The 23,623-nt window shown below is 37.2% G+C and overlaps 2 protein-coding genes across 2 annotated transcripts; one reads left to right on the forward strand and one right to left on the reverse strand.

The window, feature by feature from the left end:
* Positions 1-9,416: 9,416 nt before the first annotated feature.
* On the forward strand, positions 9,417-23,478 carry LOC108199266 (clathrin heavy chain 1). Its single transcript, XM_064083034.1, has 30 exons — positions 9,417-9,636; positions 11,135-11,339; positions 11,612-11,700; positions 11,787-11,865; positions 11,979-12,106; positions 12,849-12,947; positions 13,054-13,162; positions 13,535-13,614; positions 13,687-13,914; positions 13,989-14,054; positions 14,814-14,930; positions 15,874-16,071; positions 16,200-16,316; positions 16,451-16,510; positions 16,766-16,852; positions 17,060-17,143; positions 17,228-17,362; positions 17,453-17,515; positions 17,592-17,696; positions 17,867-17,979; positions 18,107-18,359; positions 18,452-18,588; positions 18,819-19,097; positions 19,192-20,194; positions 20,635-21,120; positions 21,231-21,401; positions 21,491-21,676; positions 21,992-22,114; positions 22,592-22,702; positions 22,975-23,478. Exons 1-30 carry the CDS (start codon positions 9,592-9,594, stop codon positions 23,143-23,145), a joined length of 5,127 nt encoding a protein of 1,708 aa, XP_063939104.1. The 5' UTR covers positions 9,417-9,591; the 3' UTR covers positions 23,146-23,478.
* On the reverse strand, positions 9,919-10,808 carry LOC135148313 (uncharacterized). The gene is made up of 3 exons (XM_064082955.1): positions 10,785-10,808; positions 10,397-10,580; positions 9,919-10,238 (listed from the first exon to the last, which is right to left on the reverse strand). Exons 1-3 carry the CDS (start codon positions 10,806-10,808, stop codon positions 9,976-9,978), a joined length of 471 nt encoding a protein of 156 aa, XP_063939025.1. The 3' UTR covers positions 9,919-9,975.
* Positions 23,479-23,623: the final 145 nt, after the last annotated feature.

Here is a 23,623-nt window from a genome sequence, read left to right on the forward strand (position 1 = left end):
GGAAGAAGTATATGTTGAACAACCTCCAGGGTTTGTGGACACAAAATTTCCAGATCATGTCTACAGATTGGATAAAGCACTGTATGGACTAAAGCAAGCACCAAGAGCATGGTATGAAACTCTGGCTCAATTTCTTTTGGACAGTGGTTTCAACAGAGGTACAATTGATAAAACTCTATTTTATCTCAACCATGGTAATGATCTGCTGTTAGTTCAAGTCTATGTAGATGATATTATTTTTGGGTCTACTAATCCTAAACTCTGTGAGAGATTCTCAAAGCTTATGCAGTCCAGATATCAGATGAGCATGATGGGAGAAATGAGCTACTTTTTGGGACTTCAAGTCAAACAGACTGATGAGGGTATTTTCATTAATCAGTCTAAATATACCAGGAACTTGCTAAAGAAATTTGGCATGCAGGATAGCTCAGCTGCCACTACTCCAATGGCAACTGCCACTAAGTTAGATAAAGATACTGGATCACCAGTAGAAATTACTAACTATAGAGGTATGATAGGCTCACTTCTATATCTGACTGCTAGTAGACCTGATATCATGTTTGCAACCTGTCTTTGTGCAAGATTTCAAGCAGATCCAAGAGAACCACACCTTGTAGCAGTCAAAAGGATTTTCAAATATCTCAAAGGAACAGTTGAGATGGGACTCTGGTATCCCAGAGAATCAGACTTTACACTGATTGGTTACTCTGATGCAGATTTTGCAGGATGCAAAATAGACAGAAAAAGTACAAGTGGGAGCTGTCAATTCCTAGGAGGAAGATTAGTTTCTTGGTTCAGTAAGAAACAAAAATCTATTTCCACATCCACTGCAGAAGCAGAGTATATTGCTGCAGGAAGCTGCTGTGCCCAGATTTTATGGATGAAGAATCAACTACTGGATTATGGGTTAACCAAAGTGCTATTGCTATGACAGGAAATCCAGTACAGCACTCCATGACCAAGCATATCAGCATAAGGTATCATTTTATCAGAGAACATGTGATGGAAGGAACAGTAGAGCTTCACTTTGTTCCAACAGATCAGCAGTTGGCAGATATCTTCACCAAACCTCTGGCTGAAGCAACATTTACAAGGCTTGTAAACGAATTAGGGATGATTTCTGGTCCTCTCTAAACTCTGATACATTGCATGATACTATATCTGTTAGTATTTGTTGTTATAAATCTGATCTACAACTGCATCTGTTATTCTCTGATCTAAACTCTGATGATTATACTCTGATTTGATAAACTCTGATATTTAAACTCTGACCCGACAAACTCTGATGACTTGAATTTTTCATGATGAAAGATACTCCTGTGAAGAATTGTTGCACTTAACTGAATTTAGTCATAAGCCTCTCTAAAGTCTGAAATTTGTGATATTACAGCTGTGGAAATCCCTAACACACAACACATGAGTTAATTTTGTTACTTAGACTGTCTTACTTCTTAGATATTAGATATGTACTCAGAAAAGAATCTGCTTTCCTCCTCTTATGAGCTAAGAGTTAATATATCTCAGTTATGGATCTTCAAGATATTTCTTCTCAGAAAAGAAAATCAAAAGAAAAGAAAAACAAAAAAAAAAAAAAAATTATCTCAGGTACTCCTTTGAGATCTTAGAAAATCTGTGAAAGGAAAGATCCAAGTGCACTGCTGGTATTAAGCAAATGCATCAAAAATTAAGTTAATTTTTGGGGACTTTTCACATTCTCTGATTACTGGAGAAATACTCTGAGCAAACAAAAGTCTGATAAAGGTTATGACTCACTTACCATGAGAAGTTCCCTTTCAAAAGACAAATGTTGTTCAAAAGAGAAGAAATGAAATACTCTGATCCATTTGTGAGAAACTCGGCTTATGAGATGATCAAAACATTTTCTTATCATCTGATTCTTTCTAATATTATTTAAGAAATTTGACAATCTCTGTGACATTAGAATATTCATGTTAACACACACCTCACTCCACTTCTGTGACTAACAATTTTCTCTTCTTCGAGTAATTTTTGACTAGAGTTCAATAAATATGTGCAAACTCTGAGGAGCAAGTGTCGTTTAGACCTTGAATATTTATCTCTCATCATTACAAGATTCTATGATCACTCTTTGATTTGTCATTTTATAAATCATTTATTTAAACTCTGGTCAATGGTCAGCCTCTGATCGAAGTCCGAGTTAAAATAAATATTTTGGTCAGATAATATTAGTTTTTATTATCAAACGGTAGAAAAACCATTTGAATTCCTGAGTGGAGAAAAACACGGTAATTATTTGTGTTTTATTGGTAAATGGTGCATAGTTGTTCAGATTCACACGCCACTCATTATTACCTCTCCACTACCATATTTTTTTACCGTTCAGAACTCGCCACGTGCCCCACTACAGCGTTTATATCTCACCCGCATGCGTACATACATATATATTCTCAGACATCGAGTATTTTCTTCTCACTTTACACGAAATCTCTCTCTCTCTCTCTGATAATATTTTCAAAATCTCTTGTGCGCATTTCATCAAACATCTCATCTACACTTCACAATTTTCTTGATTTTTTTCCAGAAATCATGTCGACAACTGCTTTCGAGTTCAATGGAGCAAAGTTCGTCACCAACAACTACTCAGCAATACTTGATAACGATGAAGCTCCCAAAGAGTTCCATCTTATTCAGGACTTCCTGGCTCACAGTGAGCTAATGTATGCTCTGACTCAGCCGGAGTCCATCTCTCCTTCTCAGGTTCTCACCTTCTGGAGGACAGCAAATTACGATGACGGAGGGGAAAAAGGTTCTCCATCTCTGACCTGCGATTATGAGGGTCAAGAGTATGTTGTTTCACCAGCAACTATCAGGAAGGCTCTTCATCTTCCTGAAGAGAAGAAGTTTGATTCCTCAGTCCCTACTCAAACTCTGAGGGACATGATGATCTTTCTTGGGTACACAGCAAGTACTGACAAGATGGGAGAACTTAAGCGACCACATCTCTGCAAGGAGTGGAGCTTCTTTTATGATTGCATCACCAGGGCTTTCGGCAACAAATGTAGCAACTTTGATGCCATCCCCATCTTCAGTCAACAGATTGGGTACTCTCTGATTCATAATCTCAAATTTGATATTGCTACATCTATCCTGAGATTCATTGGTGATAGGAGACAAGAGAATATGAATATAGTCTATTATGCTAGATTCTGTCAGCTTATATTCTCTTATTGTTTTCCTGATGTGCCCATTCCTGAAACTGGTAATGAATTACCCTTTAAGATCACCAAACGTGCTTTTACTGATCTTATTAAGAAGGATAGCAGGAAACCACATGTGCCTGTATTTGCCATTCCTGTGACTGTACAGGATAAATTAAGAATAGCTTTACCTGATAAGTATTCAGCTCTATTCTCTGATGAGCATATACCACAGCCTTTACCTTCTACTGTTGATCCAGAACCAGTCCCAACCTCTGGTCCTTCCCAAAAGGGGCCAGTTGTAAAATCTACTCACACACTACCCTCTGGTTCTTCACAACAAGGACCAGTTGAAAAATCTTCACCCAAGAGGATTCTCAGGTCCACTAAATCCCCAACCAAACCCTCCCCTCCTCCCAGAAAAAGAAGATTTCTCCAGAAAATATCAGACTCTGACTCTGATGAAGCACCTCCACCTCCTCCACCAGCAAAGAAGCAGAGAAAGAAAATCAAGCCAACCACAATCACTGATCTGACTGTTGAGAAACTTCAGTCAGAGAATCCAACACAGGCTTTGATTCCATTCTCTGACCAACCCTCTGGTGCAGAGCCTGTTATGATTGAACCTATCACTGCACTTCCACTTGACACTATGGCAGCTGACACTCAAATGTCAGAATCATTCTCTGAACACAATGATCAACCAACAATGACAATTGCAGCTGATACTTTTGTGTCAGAAATAGCTCCTGCTGTCCCCAATCAATCAGAAGATGCACAGATAGAGATGGTATTGCAAATGATTCAGGATTCTCTGCTTCAACCTGAAGTTATTGTTGCAGCTCCTGCTCAGGAGATTCATGAAGCTGCAAACTCTGATGCAGCTACTGAAGCTCTGGAATCTCATACTCTGAGCCTCTTTGCTGATGATATTGATGATGACGGTGCAACAGAAGTCACATCCACTTCCATCCAGACACCTGGTCTTCACCTTGCATTCTCTGAGCCAGTCAGAGACATTACAACTGAAAGGGCTGATTCTCCAATTAAAGTACTATCACCTGTCAGAGAATCTTCTCCTATCAGAGCTCCCACAGCTCCAAGCTCTCCGCTTCCATTTTCTGTACCTGGCAGAAGAAAAGTCTGCAATTTAACTTATTATCAAAGGATGTGCAGAGCTACACCTCCTTCTCTTGAGGACAGACTCACTTCCATTGAGGCCACTCAAATGTCTATGCAGCATACTCTGACTGATTTGAGCTCCTCTGTAGCTCAGCTGGTTCAAGCTCTTACCTCTGATAATGTCAAAAAGGGGGAGAAAGTGCTCAAAGACAAATGCAAAAATGACCAGTTATTAATAAACAAAAAATCAGATGATGATGATGAAGAGGAAAAGAAGGAAGCTGCTGCTAAGGAAGATGTAAATGAAGACAAATCCATTAAACAGTTGGTACAGATCAGGAGCAATAAGGATGCAAACTCTGAGAGACCCAGAGAATCAAAACAGAAGAACAAGTCTATGGAACTGACTGTTATGTCTCAAGTTCAGAGCATAAGTAAAGCAGTCAGAGATTCAGATGTCATATCCAAAGAAATAGCTCTTGTAAATTCTGAGGTTGAAAAACAGAAAGAAGTTCAAATTTCTGGAACTGATAAGCTGATTAAAGCTGGAGACCCTGAGTCTCAGAAGTTTTGTCAAACTCTGAAGTTTAGAGGCAGAGAAACTACTCTTTTCTACAAATCTCCTTCCTTGCAAGCAATTGATGAAGCCATGGCAAGGAAAATATTTGAAAAGGAGAATCCAGGAGTTGATATTGAAGCCATCAGACTTGAAGAAGAAAGATTGGCTGCTGAGAAGAAGAAGATCAGCAAGACAAAGTCTGATGAGCAAAGACAGATTACTGATTCCTCTCAGAAACAGAAAATTCCAAAACAAAAGGGAATAGTAATCAGTGAAGTAAACTACACTGATATCAACAGACCAAGAACTAGATCTCAGACTCAATCTGAATCTGATGTAGCAGATAAAGGAAAGAAACCTGTTGATGGAGTTCCTTCAGCTCCTCTTGTGATAAAGAAGTCAATGATCAAGATAGCATCAGAGAATCCTTCTAAGAGGATGCTAGAGCTGAGCAGAAATGCAAATATAATCACTGATGTATCTGATCAAGCTATAGAAAGAGAAGCTGGGTTGATCAGAAGAAGAAAAGGTGAAAGCAAGCCAATATCTGATATAGATTTAACCTCTGACAATGCTCAAGTTAAAGTTTCAGTTGAAGAAGAGAAAGTTGAAGACACTAAAGCCTCTTGGTTAAAGTTAAATTCTGAGAAGACTCAAGGTCAGAAGAAGAAAAAGAGTTTATATGGGAGTCTTGGTACAAATTTATACAAGGAAAGCTCAATGCTCACCAGAGTAAGAACTCATGGTACCAGAGGGAAAGAAGCTTATGACACAACTGGTCTTGGTCACAGAAAAGAAAAGATTCAAACAGGCTCAGCAACTACTTTCAGAGATCCTTATCCTCTGACTGAAAAAGTAGGAGAAGCTGTTACACAGAAGGATCTTGACAAAGTTGAGTCAGTACAGATTCTGATGGACACTCATGATGGGCCAGAAGATAAAGAAAAGATTGCTATATTTCTGGAATCTGGCAGAGTTTATAGAATCTCAGAAGCTGATTTGTTACTGAAATCTCTGAGGGAGCTGGAGCATTTTCACTACATGCTGGAGATAAAGAATGAAGCTACTCAGAGGTGGTCAGACTTGATGAAAAGAACAATCAGGGAAAAGAGAAGATTCTATGGAGTACAGCCTGATGAAGAATACATTCCAAAATTAGCTCAAGATGATGGTTCTGAAATTGACATGGAAAAGAATAGCTCTGTGATGGAGACTATTGCAAATATCAGAGTCTTGGGTTATAATAATGAAGCAGACAGGCCCAGAGTGATTCAATTGGGAGAAGCAATGAAGAGAAGCAAAGCTAATGCTTTGAGATCAGCCATATATCAGACAGGAGATGAAGATGAAGAGTTGAAGACTGTCAAAGCTCAGATGATACAAACTCTGAAACAAATTGAAGAAGATCTGATTACCAAGTTTGTTAAGGAGAGCTATGGGTATAGACTGATTGGATAGTTAGTTCTGCTATGATCTGTAAGTTGTAATTAGTTCTGCCTATTCTGTAAGTGTTGATTTATTTATGCAGATTAATTACTTCATGCATTTGTCCTTGATTGTTTTTGACATCATCAGTAAATATATAGAACTTGTTCATTCTGTCTAATGCACAAGTTGGGGGAGATTGTTACATATTTGATGATGTCACAGGTATCTAACTTGTTTAGTGTGCAGAAGCAAATATCAGAGTTTAGCTGGAAATCAGAGTTTAACGACTGACAGCTGGATCAGAGTTTAAGCGATGATCAGAGTTTGCAGGCGGCTGATTTTCAGGAGCATATCTGACTAAGTAAGGAAGATAAAGATCAAGAGAGATTGTGCAGATCAGGACAGCAGAAGGATAGCTACTGATTAGATTATTTTAGGAAGCAGATAATTATAAATCAATCAGTAGATATCATGTAACTGTGTATATAAACACAGCTTAGGGTTTACTCTAGATGAGTTATCAATTGAATATCATTCGTGTAACCTAGCAGCTCTTAGTGATAAGTTATAAATCACTAAGAGATTATTTGTAAGCTACTGTGATTTGTGAATAAGAGTTTAGTTGAATTATTCTCTTATACTGGTGTTTTGTTCTTGATTGTGTTCACTATATTATCTTATATAGTGAGTTTATTCGGCCTAACAACTACCCTCTCAAAAATCTTTTAAATATACTATCTTTTGAATCTTATTTTCAAAAATACTACATTTTCTAATTCATCTTTTCATTTCTTTATTACTTATCTCTCATCCTCTCTCACCTCAACCCCCTCCCTCCCTCCTTTTCTCTCTCACCCAAACTCACGCACTCAGCCTCCTGCTTCCTCGCCCACCTTCATCAGTTTGTAGCGTCGTCGGGACTGGCCGCCGCAACAATGCACAACTACAACCACAACTCGGTGCCCGAGTCACTCCGAAGGCTGGGAATCGCCGAGAAGCTTCTCACCAACAATGATCTAATCGGCAGCAAAACATTCGCGACCCGTGCGCGTGAATCCGACCCGACTCTCCACCAACCCAACTAGATCCTTGATATTATCGACACCCTCATCGCCGCCGAAACGCAAGTGAGTGTAAATAATCTCGACTGGTACATGATTCTCCAACTCTCTAGGCGCAATCATGACTCAGAACTGATCGTGACTTAGTATCACTGGCTGGCTGGCTATTTTATTAAACCCTAAAAATATCGTCTAATATGTGGATTTTAATGTAATTGATTTTGAATTTTGAGTTGCTTTTGAATTGATTAAATGTAGTTGTTTTTTAGGTTGTAATGTTTGGCCCCGCAAGGGTTATTTTTTAGTCATGCAACGGTTGCAACTTAGTGGGTGCTTGGGAGAGTGCCTTATGGGCTTAAAAGCCTCAAAAGCCCACTTCCACTTTTAGCCTGTTCGTTTGGCAAATTTGAAGAAGCGCTTAATCCAGCAAAAGAAGCTAGGAAACCTAGCTTATTTTCAGGACTCGACTTCTGCTTCTTTCGTTCTAACCTGCAACACATGTTAGCCCTGTCTCATCACCTCACTTGGTTTTGGTTATCAATTATAAGTTTTGAGTCCTAACATATTCAGTTTACATATAGTATACTTTGTTGGTTTGTTTTGGGTTTTTTTTTTGCCATCAAATGGATTTCATGTATTAACAATAAAAGATCTTTTATAATTATAATTAATTTTTTAAAAGAAACAAATTATTATATTACAAAATTACCAAACTAATACCAACTTATAAGTTAAGTTATCCAAACACTTAAAAAACTTCTGGTAGCTTATAAGTCACAAGTCACGATATCTAAACACTTCTGTTAGCTTATAAGTCCAAGCCAACTTATCACTTCTAATCCATTTTTTTACTTTAAGCAATAAGTCACTTCTTTTAAACCCAGCCAAACGGCCCCTTAGTATGCAAATAAATATATTTTTCAGTTTTTTTTTCAAAGTTGCATTTCTAGTTGCATATAGTTGCTGGCAATTGCAGATATGGTTGCATATGCAACCACAGTATTTTTGGAAATATTTTCACAAATATAGTATTTTTGTAATTTGTTTTGAAAGGTGGTAGTATTTTCGCAAAAATTATTTTAAACTTGGTTATGTATAAAAAAGCCCTAATATTTATGAAACATGTTTTGCAAGATAACACATTTTACAAGATATTTAATTTATAAAATATAAATGGACTTTGAGGACTCCAATAAAATAAAGACTCCATACAACTTGACTCTATATATATAAATTGAAAAAATTAAAATAAATAATAGCAAAATTATCATTAATTTGTACCAGGTTATTTATTTATACGCATTTTTCCTTGGAATTTGTACCTCATAAAATTAGATTATGTTCTTAAAACTAAAAATTAATCCATCAAATATCATTTTGAAGAACTAAGAGCATCTCCAACCATGAGAAGCCGTGGCTTACCAAATTTAAGAATTTAGCCAATGTTCACAAAAAACACCACTTCAACCATAGCAAGCCCCTCTCTATAATTATAGCCATCCCTTATGGATAACTATATTTGTCGAACCACTACAGATCTGTATTGAATTCCACGTCATCTCCCGCAATTTATTTTCTTTCTTCCTGTTGATTACATATCATTTATTACCATATTAAATTGATATATTCAATTTATAACATACTATTTTTAAATTATAGACAACCAATATAGCCAATACCATTGAAGCACAATGTTTTACAGGTTCAACAAATTTTACATAATGTCTTATAGGTCCAATTTAGCTAATGATTATAAGCAACGTCATTGGAGATGCTTTAACAAGACATCTCACAATCTCACAATCCTATTTTTCTCAATTTATAAACTCCGAATCAAATCCAAACTCTATTTAAAATTTCAAATGTGAATTTATTCACAAACAAAACCCAGCAAGGCATCGGTGAAAACGGAAAGTCATTCGCTAGTCGCTCCGAAGAAAAAGGTAAAATAACCTACCCCGTTTTATTTATGACGAGAAAAGAAACAACGTACTCTCGTAGACTCGTACTATTCCCACCACCCCCCCCCCCAGTCTCGCCTCTTTATTTTCACACATCTAGTCACACATACATACAAAACTCACACATATTTATCACCTCCCCCTACCTAGCGCTCTCAAACAGATCTCTCTCTCTCTCTCTCTCTCTCTCTCTCTCTCTCGCATTTATCTACTGAGAGAGCGAGAGTCTTCGCCAGATCTCACAGCATTTTACTCGCCGATCCTATTCTGATCTTGCTGCCATGGCGGCCGCAAACGCTCCGATCACTATGAAGGAAACCCTAACTGTGAGTCTGACTATAATTCTACTCTCTCTCGACATATCTACTCCATTCGTAGCTCAATTGCATAGATTACATTGTGTATTTAACTGATTGTGAGCGTTTTATACTGTATTGCATCGTATATGCCTAGTTTGTGTGTTTTTGTTTGCGGGTTGTCGTAGTTGAAGTGTTCTTTTTCGCTTACCAGTACCTGACCTAAAAGTATGATATATGTATTGTTTATGGAACTGAATTTATACATTTTGGTTGTATACACGATAGTACCAATTTTTAAATAAAAACTAAAAACTAATACAATTTAGTGAAATTCACTATAGAAATTAGTGATTTGTGTTGCAGAATTTAGTGAAAATCTCCAGATTTGTACTTGTTGTAGATTTTGGTGGTGATGATGACGATGGTGGAGATGGTGGGGGTGGTGGATATGGAAGGGCGGTGACATGGAGGGGGCGGGGGAGTTGAGATGGCGGAGGTGGAGGTATGGTAGAGGCGGGGTTGAGATGGTGGAGGTATGACAAAGGTGGAGATGGAGATGTAGAATTTAGTGATATTCGTCGTAGAATTTAGTGATATTAGAATAAGAGAGTTTGTAGTAGAATAAGATTCTATATATATAGAGAAAGTTTTATTCTACTACAAATTCCCTTATTCTACAAACTACAAACCTAGCCGGTATATCACTAATTTCTATAGCAAATACCTCCACCTCAACCTCTACCACCTCCACCTCAGCATGCCATCTTAACCCCCACCTTTGCCATACCTCCACCACCCTCATCTCTGCCATACCTCCACCTCGATCTCTGCCTCCGCCATCTCAACCCCACCTCTGCCTCATCCATGACCCCTCCCCCTCCATGTCCACCTCCTCCACCTCCACTATCTCCACCACCGCCAGCACCACCATATTCAATAACAAGAACAGATCTGGAGGTTTTCACCAATTCCTGAAGATTTTCACCAATTTTTGCAACACAAATCACTATTTTCTGAAGTGAATATCACTAAATTATTCTGGCTTTTAGTTTTTATTTAAAAGTTGGTTTGTATTTGATCACTAGCTATATATATATTTATATATGTTTTTGTGCAGTTTGTTGCAGTCGAAGTGTTTACATTACTTAGTGGCTCCTAGGGATAGTGTAATTGACTTCAGATCTGTAATATAGGTGCATAGTTTGTATTCAGAGATAAATTAATGATGTGTTTACAGAATCATGTATTTCGGGGGTCTGACTTGTGATTTAGTTGTGATGAGTGTATATTCCTCTGTAGCTCAGGCTGCGTGTATATACATGTATGCTTTTGTTATTTTTGCAGTTTATTGTAGTTGAGGTGTTATTGTCAGCAGTACATGACCTAGAAGTATGATTAATTGTGTTCGTGCGAAACGGATTTGGTTTTAGATTTGTAATGCAGGCATAATGCCATTATGTATATGGGGTTTCAACTTGATTTTAAATTGTGATTAATGTATCTCTTTGGGATGATTGTGCTACAGTTGCCAAGCATAGGGATTAATCAACAATTTATCACGTTTACTAATGTTACTATGGAGTCAGAGAAGTATATATGTGTTCGTGAGACATCTCCTCAAAACAGTGTTGTGATAGTTGATATGAGCATGCCAATGCAGCCTTTGAGGAGGCCTATTACTGCAGATTCTGCTCTAATGAATCCGGATTCCAGGATTTTAGCTCTCAAAGGTATAATGACTTCAATAGATGTTTTATGATTGATTTCACAATTCACGTATATGATTGTTAATTTTGTGTGCCACTCTGGTTATAAATTCATGTTGTTGGCCTTACTAGTGGCTGTAATTGTTCTTTGTTATTTATTTAACTAAAGTCTAAGTAGTAATGGGAAGGGATCCAAACTTTGGATATTGTAAGTTAATGTGTGATTGACCAGAGGAGCATGTTAATTTATTGACTCCATCATATTGTTCTAATTAAGTTTTGATATTCTTCTGTAGCTTCCGTTACTGGAACGACTCAGGACCACTTGCAAATATTTAATATTGAGCTGAAAGCAAAAATAAAGTCATATCAAATGCCTGAGCAGGTGTGCTTCTCTATTGTACTATTATATGTTCTTCACAGTTTGTAGTTACAGAAAGTAGCTGATTCTTACTTGGTTACTATTTCCAGGTTTCATTTTGGAAGTGGATTACCCCAAAGTTGTTGGGTTTAGTAACTCAAGCATCTGTATACCATTGGTCAATTGAAGGTAAGATGCCTCTTCTTTCGTCCTAAGCCTCAAGTTCATGTATTTCAGTTTAAGTTATTTCTATTAGTTCACATAGATTTTATCTGAGTGTTTTTGTATTAATATTGTTATAGGTGAATCTGAACCTGTTAGGATGTTTGATAGGACCGCTAATTTAGCAAACACTCAGATAATCAATTATAGATGCGATCCTTCAGAGAAGTGGTTGGTTCTGATTGGAATTGCTCCTGGCTCACCAGAGGTAGACTGGTTCCTCGTTTATTCTTCAATACTGTACTTGTTTGCATATTTATGATTACTACACCTGCATACATCTTTCTGTTTGGAATAGTTTGGAAAAAAGGTGCAGTTGAATTTATGTTGCATTTGCACGTATTTGTTCATTATGTTGAGTCATGCTATGTACTAACAACTTTGCAATCTGGATTTTTTTTTCTAATTTTATCGAACTGAGGGTGATTATTACTTGTGTTTATTATTTCATGAAAAGTATAGTCACGTAACTTCAGCCTTACCTGTTTGATTATAAATCTTTCTCTTTAAAAACATGCTTGCAAATTTCCAGTTGCATGAATTTGATGTTCTTTCTATATTTTTTGTGTTATACTGGGAGGTATATAGTAATTTCTTAATGGTCACAATACAACACATCTATGATAATTTCGGTTTGGCATTGTATTTCCCTGAATACTGAAGTTGAGAGAAGCGAGATGACCCTTTTCATTGATCTTGTTATTGGTTTGGTGTAAACTGAGATGGAAGTGCTGTTGTGATATAAATGAACTGCATCTTAAGTCGACAGTTATGCTGATATCTATAGTTTGCTGGAATAATTTATATGTTCAGCCTCTATACTTGTTGCTTTTAACTTGTCTTGTTTTTTTAATTAAGTATTGAACGCCTTTTATAGTGTGTAATGTAGATCATATTGGCATTGTTCTTAAACTTTCCTTACTTATGCTTGCTTCTTGTTATGTTCACAGAAACCCCAACTGGTCAAGGGAAACATGCAGCTCTTTTCCGTGGATCAGCAACGTAGTCAAGCTCTTGAAGCGCATGCCGCTTCATTTGCCTCGTTCAAAGTTTGTTTGATTCATGAACTGCATATTATTATTTTGCTTTTCAAAGGTTTTATATTACTCTTGCTCCTGAACAAAAAATATTAAAGTATCTTCTGTATCATATTAGGTTCCCGGTAATGATAATCCATCAATTCTTATATCTTTTGCAACAAAAAGTATCAATGCGGGACAGGTGATATCAAAGTTACATGTCATTGAACTTGGTGCACAGCCAGGTACTCGTTTGCACATTGCATGTTAATTTGATACTGTTCATATATGCATGTCAAAGCCTCATGGGAGGAACTAACACACAACTCGATTTAACGTGAGACCTGTTCTTTTATCGACACAGTTTACTGTAACCTGTCCAGACCACTGTTCAATAAATGTTTGAAAGGGGTACTGTGCCATTGTTTAAACACACAGACAAAAACAAAAGTCCCTAGTTATTTACATGTCCATTGAGTATTTCTGTATTTTTATCTTTCTTAAAGTGTGCATGTCCATTCTTAGTTCTATATGTTTGTTACCCATTGTCCTTATTTATTTGGTCTCTGGCTAATTTATGTGCCTTTTTGTCTTTCTTTTGGTATGTGTGTGTGTAGGGAAAGCAGCTTTTGCAAAGAAACAATCAGATCTTTTCTTTCCTCCTGAATTTTCTGATGACTTTCCAGTGGCCATGCAGGTCTGTAGTCTGCAGTTACGTCAAAGTATTTTTCGCTTATAGTTTACTACATGTTATTTTGCGACGTTGCAGATATCCCATAAATACGGCTTGATCTATGTGATCACAAAGCTTGGACTTCTGTTCGTTTATGATCTTGAAACAGCTACAGCTGTCTATAGAAACAGGATTAGTCCAGATCCAATATTTTTAACGTCAGAAGCATCATCAGTTGGGGGTTTCTATGCCATCAACCGAAGAGGTCAAGTGTTGCTAGCCACTGTAAATGAATCAACTATTGTGCCTTTTGTTAGTGGTCAGGTAAGTTTCTGAGCCGCCTTATTATTAGTTTGTGGTTGCTACTTTTTCCTGACCTTTCTTGATTAATCTTGCAGTTGAACAATCTTGAGCTAGCTGTCAGTCTTGCCAAAAGAGGGAACTTACCTGGTGCAGAGAACTTGGTAATTTAGTTTATCCAGTATTGTTCTTTAGTTCTATATTTTGGTAGACAAGATGCCAAATTTGAACGAGGATTATTTTTAGTGGTGGGAAGCAGTGTTGGGTGCTTCTTGAATGTTATTTAATGGGTTCAAGACAGTCCGAACTAATGCAAGTATATCTTTGGAGTTTGGTCCTCCATTGCTCTGCTTGTGGTTGACTGGTCACTGGTTGGTTGGCAGTATTTGTGTCATTTTATTTGATGCATACCTCAGTTGTCGTTGCTAAGTTGAGTAAATAGTATAATATTCTAATGTGGGCCTGTGTATATATTGTTATTGTTGTCAGAAATGGGTAACCGATCGTGGCTTGTTTATTGTTTATTTTTATTTTTTTTTGGTAGTTGTCATGATTAAGCAATTTTAAGCAGATAATGTTAACATAGAGAATAGTAAGGTATATAAGTTTGCTACTTTGCTTTTACGAAATGTTTGCAGAAATGAAAGGAGGACAGTCATTGGTTGATGACAGTCCTCTAAAACACCCGTTATATTGTAATAACTCATAGCTGACATCTTAGTGTTTTCGTCTTCCCTCAAATTTGGTCAGTTTGTTCAAAGGCTCATAGATTGATGATGAGATGCTGATCTTTTATCTTCATTTTTGTCATTATAGCCTCTGGATAGAGTTGATTACTTGTTGTATTGATATTGATGATTTGGTCATGCTTGATAATTACTTACTGTATATGCATTTTAAAATTAGTTCCCATGTTGTCTCAGGTTGTTCAGCGTTTCCAAGAGCTGTTTGCTCAAACTAAATATAAAGAGGCTGCCGAGCTTGCTGCGGAATCTCCTCAGGGCATACTTCGTACTCCTGACACAGTTGCCAAATTTCAGGTATATAGAGTGGGGTGTATTCGATTGGGATTTTAATGGATTTGTTTTAATCCATGGATTTTAATAGATTGTACTTGATTTTGATTTTGTGCGGATTTGTGATAGAGTGTCACATAGTTGATATAGATTCTTTAGGATTTAAGCACAATGCTTTAAAATCTCATGGATTTTGGTTGGATTTCAAAAAACTTAGAATACACTGAGAAATCCTACAAAATCCATCTTTTTATGAAATTCAAAATAATCCATCGCCATTTGAATACCATCAGATTTTAATGGATTTTAAACAATCCCAATTGAATACCATAAGATTTTAAAGCATAATTTACTTACTGTATATGCTTGAAAATTTGTTATTGCTATTGCATCAGGAATGTCAAGCATGGGTAGTATTTACATAGCAGTTAGCTTCAGAAATATTAAGTTTGCAAAGTTCCATGAACTCGAAATATATAGTTCAACTATGCACATTTACAACCCTCAATGTCAATATCTTAAAATTTAATGTAATTTATAAACTCTCTGTTAAAGACAACCGTTCTAGAGGTCATGAAATTCCTTTTTGAGATGGATCATAATAGCTAACTTGTACAATTTCTTTTTAAAGGGTTCCTCTCTTCCAGAAACTGTTTCTGTGTGTAGATTTTTTGTCAATATGGTGGTCTCATCTAAGCTTGAAGTCTTAGAAAGCTATTTATACCTCTCAAAATAAACAAGTAGAAATCTTATCTAAATTGGAAACCAAATCTGAGGCAAAATGTATAAAATTTTATTTGAATTATTTGTATGTCATCAGGCAGCACAAATCTGTGCTGAATGCTGGTATCACTGCCTTAATATATGTGGTTATTTTCCTTTCTTCGGATGTTAATTAGTAAAACATGCAACCTCTTGAATGAAATAGACGGGGTTAACAGCCAACTGATTGTTGCCTGTTTTGCAGAGTGTTCCTGTTCAAACTGGACAAACACCACCGCTTTTGCAATATTTTGGAACTCTTTTAACCAAGGGAAAACTGAATTCCTTTGAGTCATTAGAATTATCCCGGTTAGTCGTGAACCAGAACAAGAAGAACCTATTGGAGAATTGGTTGGCTGAAGACAAACTGGAATGTACCGAGGAACTTGGAGACCTTGTGAAGGTAAGGCTTGATGCTTAAAGCATTACACACACACACAAACACACACATATATATATATTTATATAAATTGTAACCATGTTTTTAGTTTAGTCTCATTGTGCGTGACACTGTTATTTGTTTTCTTATAGACTGTTGACAATGATCTCGCTCTAAAGATATACATCAAAGCTAGAGCAACTCCAAAAGTTGTAGCAGCTTTTGCGGAGCGAAGAGAATTTGACAAAATCTTGATATATTCGAAGCAGGTGGCTGATATGTAATGCAGTGTTTAGTGATATTAGATAATATAGTGCATGTGTACATATTGTATACTTATTCCTTTCAGAAAAAGCTCTTTTTCTTGAACTCCTAATGATTGAAAGCCAATTTCTCTTGCCAGGTCGGGTATACCCCTGATTATCTGTTTCTTCTCCAAACAATCCTTCGATCAGATCCTCAGGTAGGCTCTTGGTAACTATAGTTTATGAAACTGAAGCAGTAGGTCACAGCTTTTTGATCAGATAATTGTACACAGTTGTTTTGTGATTATCTCCGGTTATTATTGCTCTTATAAACCTCAATATTTGCTAGACATTTGCTCCGACCTTATTGCGAAAATTTCTGTTATAAATTGAAGTTGCTTAGACAAGTGATTTTAATATTGTATGTTGCGCAAGAGACTTTGAACATGATCTTTGCTCTACCTTCATCGTAGGGGGCTGTTAATTTTGCGCTCATGATGGCTCAAATGGAAGGAGGCTGTCCAGTTGATTACAACACTATAACTGACCTATTTCTCCAGGTTCTTACAATTATTGTCCCTCCTTTTTTATGCTGGACCTATAACATTCCATGAATTTTGTAACTTTGGCCTCTATGCCGCCTCTTTATTTTCATACATTTGATGTTCATGTATATATTATAATGCAGATGTCTCTTTTGAAACAAAGAACATGTTATACCAGTTTTTACAAATGATTAATTTTTTTGCCCCTCTATGATCTCTTAGAGGAACTTAATACGAGAGGCCACAGCATTTCTGTTGGACGTTCTTAAGCCCAATTTACCGGAACATGCTTTCCTGCAAACTAAGGTTGTGTTTTTTTTAATGATACTAATAAATTCCTTTAGGAACTGGGAACCTAATTCAGCATTATAACGTTTATAATTTATATAGGTTTTGGAAATAAATCTTGTAACTTTCCCCAATGTTGCGGATGCTATTCTAGCAAATGGAATGTTTAGTCATTATGACCGTCCTCGTATTGCTCAACTATGTGAAAAAGCCGGTCTTTATGTCCGAGCTCTTCAGGTAATCTCTCACTTCCGGCTATATGTGACTTTTGGCTTGGTTTTATTTTTGGAAATTGATGATCAATCTAACATGTTGACCACCTTTTAGCACTATGCAGAGCTGCCTGACATCAAGCGCGTCATTGTAAACACTCATGCAATCGAGCCACAGGTCTTTCTTCTTGTCCATGTACCCTTACTAAAGAATCGTTTATTCCATATCTAAATATAAAGTTTTTCTGTTTCAGTCTCTTGTGGAATTCTTTGGAACTCTATCCAGGGAATGGGCTTTGGAGTGCATGAAGGACCTGTTACTTGTTAACCTAAGAGGCAACCTTCAAATTATAGTCCAGGTATCAGTTTCTAAGCGACAGCCATGAGATATGTTCAAACTAGGCATCTGTTGTTTTTTAGTGGCCTAGTCCTGGGTTTTATGCCATACTAAATATTCAGTAGGAAACCATGCCTTTGAATATTCACCTACCCTTAGAATATAATTACCAAAATTTGTCATATGAATCAGGTTGCCAAAGAATATTCCGAGCAGTTGGGAGTTGATTCATGCATAAAAATCTTTGAGCAATTTAAGTCATACGAAGGATTGTATTTCTTCCTTGGATCATATTTGAGTTCCAGGTAATATTCTCCCCCCATAAAAAATAGATTAAATTATTAAAACACAACTTTTATTCGTCTTTTCTCCTGTTGAAGATTCTGCCTCTTGAACTTTGGCAATTATCTTAATTTCTTGTTATGATTGCAGCGAGGACCCTGACATTCACTTTAAGTATATAGAGGCAGCTGCGAAAACTGGACAGATCAAGGAGGTGGAGCGTGTGACTAGGGAATCAAATTTCTATGATGCTGAAAAGACCAAGAACTTTCTAATGGAAGCCAAGCTTCCAGATGCACGACCACTAATAAATGTTTGCGACCGATTTGGTTTTGTTCCAGATCTTACTCACTACCTGTATACCAGCAATATGCTTAGATATATTGAGGGGTATGTGCAAAAGGTATGACTTAGCTGTGAGCCTCATAATTTTCCACGGCTGTAGTAGCAATTACTGAAATAATTAGACTTACTCGTCATGGATTCTATTGTCAGGTCAACCCTGGTAATGCTCCTTTAGTTGTTGGGCAGCTGCTAGATGATGAGTGCCCTGAGGATTTTATTAAGGGTCTTATCTTATCTGTCCGTTCTCTACTTCCTGTTGAGCCCCTGGTGGATGAGTGCGAGAAAAGGTATTAATTTTTTCTTACTTTTCTCGATCTTAATTCGCGTAGAAATTCCGGAATTCCCGTCTAACTATAAGTTTAGGAGCTCAGTTGGGGTCTCAATAGTGTTTCCACTCCCTCATCTCTCCACATCCCAATTTACCTCCTATGATGTGATACTTACTCGTAGTGGAGTGGACATTCTTTTTTTTCATTTTGTCCATTTACTTGTATCCTCATGTTTTTTGTGCTTCCAGGAATCGGCTGCGGTTGCTTACTCAGTTCTTGGAGCATCTTGTGAGTGAAGGGAGTCAAGATGTACATGTGCACAATGCTTTGGGAAAGATCATAATTGATAGCAACAACAATCCTGAACACTTCCTTACTACCAATCCGTATTATGATTCACGCGTTGTTGGTAAATATTGTGAGAAGCGTGATCCCACTCTTGCCGTGGTTGCGTACCGCAGAGGGCAATGTGATGATGAGCTGATTAATTGTACCAACAAGAACTCTTTATTTAAGCTTCAGGCCAGGTTTGCCATCTATGTTTTTCAACTGTTTTGATATATCACTTAAATAATTGAATTTTTGGAGGCTCAAATTTAAGCACTTGTGGTCTTGTTTCAGGTATGTAGTTGAAAGGATGGATGGTGATCTCTGGGATAAAGTTCTTGTTCCTGAAAATGAATACAGGCGACAACTTATTGATCAAGTTGTTTCCACTGCCTTGCCTGAAAGCAAGGACCCTGATCAAGTTTCTGCAGCTGTTAAAGCTTTCATGACTGCTGATCTTCCTCATGAATTAATTGAGCTTCTGGAAAAGATTGTGCTCCAGAACTCTGCATTCAGTGGGAACTTTAATCTGCAAAACCTGCTTATACTAACGGCAATCAAGGCTGATGCATCTAGAGTAATGGATTACGTTAATAGACTAGATAACTTTGATGGACCTGCAGTTGGTGAGGTGGCAGTGGACGCTGAACTATATGAAGAGGCTTTTGCAATATTTAAAAAGTTCAACCTCAATGTCCAGGCTGTTAATGTTTTACTGGATAATGTCCAAGACATTGCTCGGGCTGTGGAGTTTGCATTCCGTGTTGAGGAAGAAGCTGTTTGGAGCCAGGTGGCTAGAGCTCAACTTAGAGAGGGATTAGTAAGTGATGCCATTGAATCATTTATTCGTGCTGATGATGCGACTCAGTTTTTGGATGTTATTCATGCTGCTGAGGGCGGTGATGTATATCATGACTTGGTTAAATACCTTCTAATGGTTAGGCAGAAGACAAAGGAGCCTAGGGTAGACAGTGAACTCATTTACGCGTATGCCAAAATTGATAGGCTCAGTGATATTGAAGAATTCATTCTCATGCCCAATGTTGCTAATCTGCATAATGTTGGTGATCGCTTGTATGATGAAGCGTTATACGAGGCAGCAAAGATAATTTATGCTTTTATTTCTAATTGGGCAAAATTAGCTGTGACCCTTGTTAAGCTGAAACAGTTTCAAGGCGCTGTTGATGCTGCTAGAAAAGCAAATAGTGCGAAGACATGGAAAGAGGTCTGTTTTGCCTGCGTTGATGCTGAAGAGTTCCGCCTGGCGCAGATTTGTGGACTCAACATTATTGTACAGGTAACATTATTAGTCGATGTTATTTGCTCCTAGAAACTATCATTTTACAAAGTTAAATCTAAATTTCTCTCTTGAATCTGTGGTTTGGAAAACGATCTCTCAGATGGCTCATGTTCAATTACCATGTTTTAATGTGGATCAAACCTGACACCATTGAACCTGGGAGATGTATTCATAAATGACAGTTTTAGGACAACTTCCTTGGACTGGCAATGTGCTGTTTGTTATGATTTTTGGTATTCATAGCTAAGTCCAGAATTACTGAATTAATTTATGTTGACCTTTACCATTCTTTTTTTTTATTTTAAATATCAATTGTTAATTGTTAATAATTCAGGATATATCTAAGCTCAATTCCATATAATTGGTTGCAGTCAAAGTTTTACATGCACAAATATTCAGCTATGTATATTGTCTGATGTGTTTTATGCCATTGGTAGGTGGATGACCTGGAGGAAGTTAGTGAATATTATCAGAACAGAGGATGCTTCAATGAGCTAATTTCTCTTATGGAGAGTGGTTTAGGTTTGGAAAGGGCACATATGGGGATCTTTACAGAGTTGGGGGTTCTTTACGCTCGATATCGTTATGAGAAGCTTATGGAGCATATTAAACTCTTTTCGACCCGTCTGAATATCCCCAAGCTAATTCGTGCATGTGATGAACAGCAGCACTGGAAGGAACTAGTCTATCTGTACATTCAGTATGATGAGTTTGACAATGCTGCTACAACCGTCATGAATCATTCTCCAGATGCTTGGGATCACATGCAATTCAAAGACATTGTTGTCAAAGTAGCAAATGTGGAACTCTATTACAAGGCTGTGCACTTCTACTTGCAAGAGCATCCTGATCTAATTAATGATGTTCTCCATGTTCTTGCACTTAGAGTGGACCATAGTCGTGTCGTTGATATAATGAGGAAGGTATGCACTATATTTTATCTTTCACTGTGAACCATGATCCGTACCACCCCTCATCCCCAGCTCTAAATTGCCTTTGCTCTTTGTAAACTATGTTTCATTATTGGGTTCAGGCCGGTTACCTGCATCTGGTGAAGCCGTACATGGTTTCAGTTCAGAGCAATGATGTATATGCTGTTAACGAGGCTCTGAATGAGATCTATGTTGAGGAAGAAGATTATGATAAGTTGCGTGAATCAATCGATTTACACGATAACTTTGACCAGATAGGCCTTGCACAGAAGGTGGGGATTTATAAATTACAGCCTTGTTTAGTTTTCTTGTATCTAGAGTAGTCTAATGCTCAAAACTTTATTATTATTTGTACGAGCAGATTGAGAAACACGAGCTTCTTGAAATGAGACGTGTTGCTGCGTATATTTACAAAAAGGCTGGTAGATGGAAGCAATCAATTGCACTGTCTAAAGTTGATAATCTTTACAAGGATGCCATGGAGACTGCTTCACAATCTGGGGATCGTGAGCTTGCCGAGGATTTGCTTGTTTATTTCTTGGAGCAGGTAATAATCGAAATATAAACTTACACGTTTTAAGTTGAAATCTATATATGCTCAGAATGCAGATCCTACCGCACGATCTCTGTATAATCCACGTTTATTCTTTAGTTTACATGATTTCATAAAATCATGCTTAACATGTTTGAAGATGTGAATGTGGTGCATGCTTTTGGTATAAAAAAGATCAATAATGTAATAATCAAGGAAGTATGACAATTAAGAGAAGTAGCAGTATACGGATATTGATAGTGGAAATGTAGCTATGTCATTATATAACAGATGATCCTCGTCTATGATTAATAATATTTTATTTTGCAGGGAAAGAAGGAATGCTTTGCATCGTGCCTCTTCGTTTGTTATGATTTGATACGGGCAGATGTTGCTCTTGAGCTCGCATGGATGAACAATATGATCGACTTTGCCTTTCCGTATCTGTTGCAGGTGATTTGCTTTCTTAAAGTCCCTGTGATTGATGTGTGAGTTGGTGATTATTTACACAGGATAGAAGAAACTGGTTGGAGCCAGTATTCAGTAATGTACTGGTAAAACTTTGAGAAGTACTTATCTAAATATTTCATAATAGGCTAAGTTTTTGTAGTGTTTTGAATTGTTAGCTACAAAAGCGTGATCTCTTTAATCTTGGTTCTCTTTGCTCTCTTTTTATATTTTTAATAACTGAATGTGGGTTGTTGACACCTTGACCCAAACAAGTTAAGCGGAGCCTTCACATCATTGTGTTGACCCAGTTGTAAGTAATATAGCTTGGCAGTAGTCATAGCCCTGTGTTTAATAATATAATAAATATAAATTGTTGGCTTTTAGGCTGAAGCTTAGCTGCTTAGTTTGGCCTGGATGATCTGCATTCAGCTGCATTATTATTTTTTTGATAGGTAATCTAACTTGGTTCCTCAAATGTAGTTCATTCGTGAGTATACAAACAAAGTTGATGAGTTGATTAAGGACAAGATAGAAGCAGCAAAGGAGATGAAAGCTAAAGAAAGTGAAGAGAATGATGTAATTAAACAGCAGGTAATTATTTGTTTTGCTGATAAAACTTATGATTCAACTTAGCAATTCTTTTTAAAATATATCTTTGGCGAAAAAATTTTATTCATCAAGGCGCTAGACTACTTAAATTCTGCCTGTAGTACATCTATATTCTACCTGTAGTACATCGTATTTAAACATGGAACTTTTGGTTTACATGAATTGTTTTCAGTTTGATTTATGTGAGTTATCAGTTATGTTCATAATTCAAAATGTCAACCCTGTTATATAATTCTATTCTACTTATGTGGCAGAACATGTATGCTCAGCTGTTGCCTCTTGCTTTACCTGCCCCGCCAAGTATGGGAGGAGCTGGGATGAGTGTGCCGGGTATGGGAGGCTATGGTCCCTCGCAGCCACCATCTATGGGTGGAATGGGAATGCCAGCAATGCCCCCCTTTGGCATGCCGCCAATGAGCTACTAATTTCTGGTCAACTACAATGGTGAAAATTCTGATTAGATGTTTATTGACAAAGTGGGAAACTGATTGCTCTTTTCCTTGTGGTACTTAGTGGAGGTCTTCCCCGGGAGACTCAGACTTTATACTTTTCTGATGCAGATATTGTTTGATAGGCGTCTCCTGGGAAATAATGTCATTCAAGTTTAGGATGTCATGATGTCTATATATATGTAGAAGTATATCTTTAGTAGCAGAGGTAATTTTTGGTAGCCCATAGGTGCAAAAGGATAATCTCGTGTTGTGTCAAAAGGACAAGGCCTATACAATATACGAAAATGTACTTAATTTCCGAGGGTAGTTGCTATGTTCTGTTTAAATTAGTTGCGAAGGAGCTGTTCTCTCTCTCTCACACACACGCAACTCAGCTCTACTAAAAAATACCCATAAAATGTTACGATTACGCACACACAAAAACTCAATTCATCAACGCATAAGCTTAAAA

Source organism: Daucus carota, chromosome 8 (assembly GCF_001625215.2).
Source record: "Daucus carota subsp. sativus chromosome 8, DH1 v3.0, whole genome shotgun sequence".
In the NCBI taxonomy this organism is placed as follows: domain Eukaryota; kingdom Viridiplantae; phylum Streptophyta; class Magnoliopsida; order Apiales; family Apiaceae; genus Daucus; species Daucus carota.

Excerpts from the sequence above, each read along its gene's own strand:
- LOC135148313 (XM_064082955.1), bottom strand. The coding sequence starts at position 10,808 with ATGCACCTATATTACAGATCTGAA. Across the intron at positions 10,581-10,784 it reads ACCTATATTACAGATCTGAA|GAATTGGTGAAAACCTCCAG; the intron begins GTCAATTACACT and ends GAAAATCTTCAG. Across the intron at positions 10,239-10,396 it reads CAGAGATGAGGGTGGTGGAG|AATCTTATTCTACTACAAAC; the intron begins GTATGGCAAAGG and ends CTATATATATAG.
- LOC108199266 (XM_064083034.1), top strand. The coding sequence starts at position 9,592 with ATGGCGGCCGCAAACGCTCCGATCACTATGAAGGAAACCCTAACT. Across the intron at positions 14,931-15,873 it reads ACACAGTTGCCAAATTTCAG|AGTGTTCCTGTTCAAACTGG; the intron begins GTATATAGAGTG and ends CCTGTTTTGCAG. Across the intron at positions 16,511-16,765 it reads TCCTTCGATCAGATCCTCAG|GGGGCTGTTAATTTTGCGCT; the intron begins GTAGGCTCTTGG and ends CCTTCATCGTAG.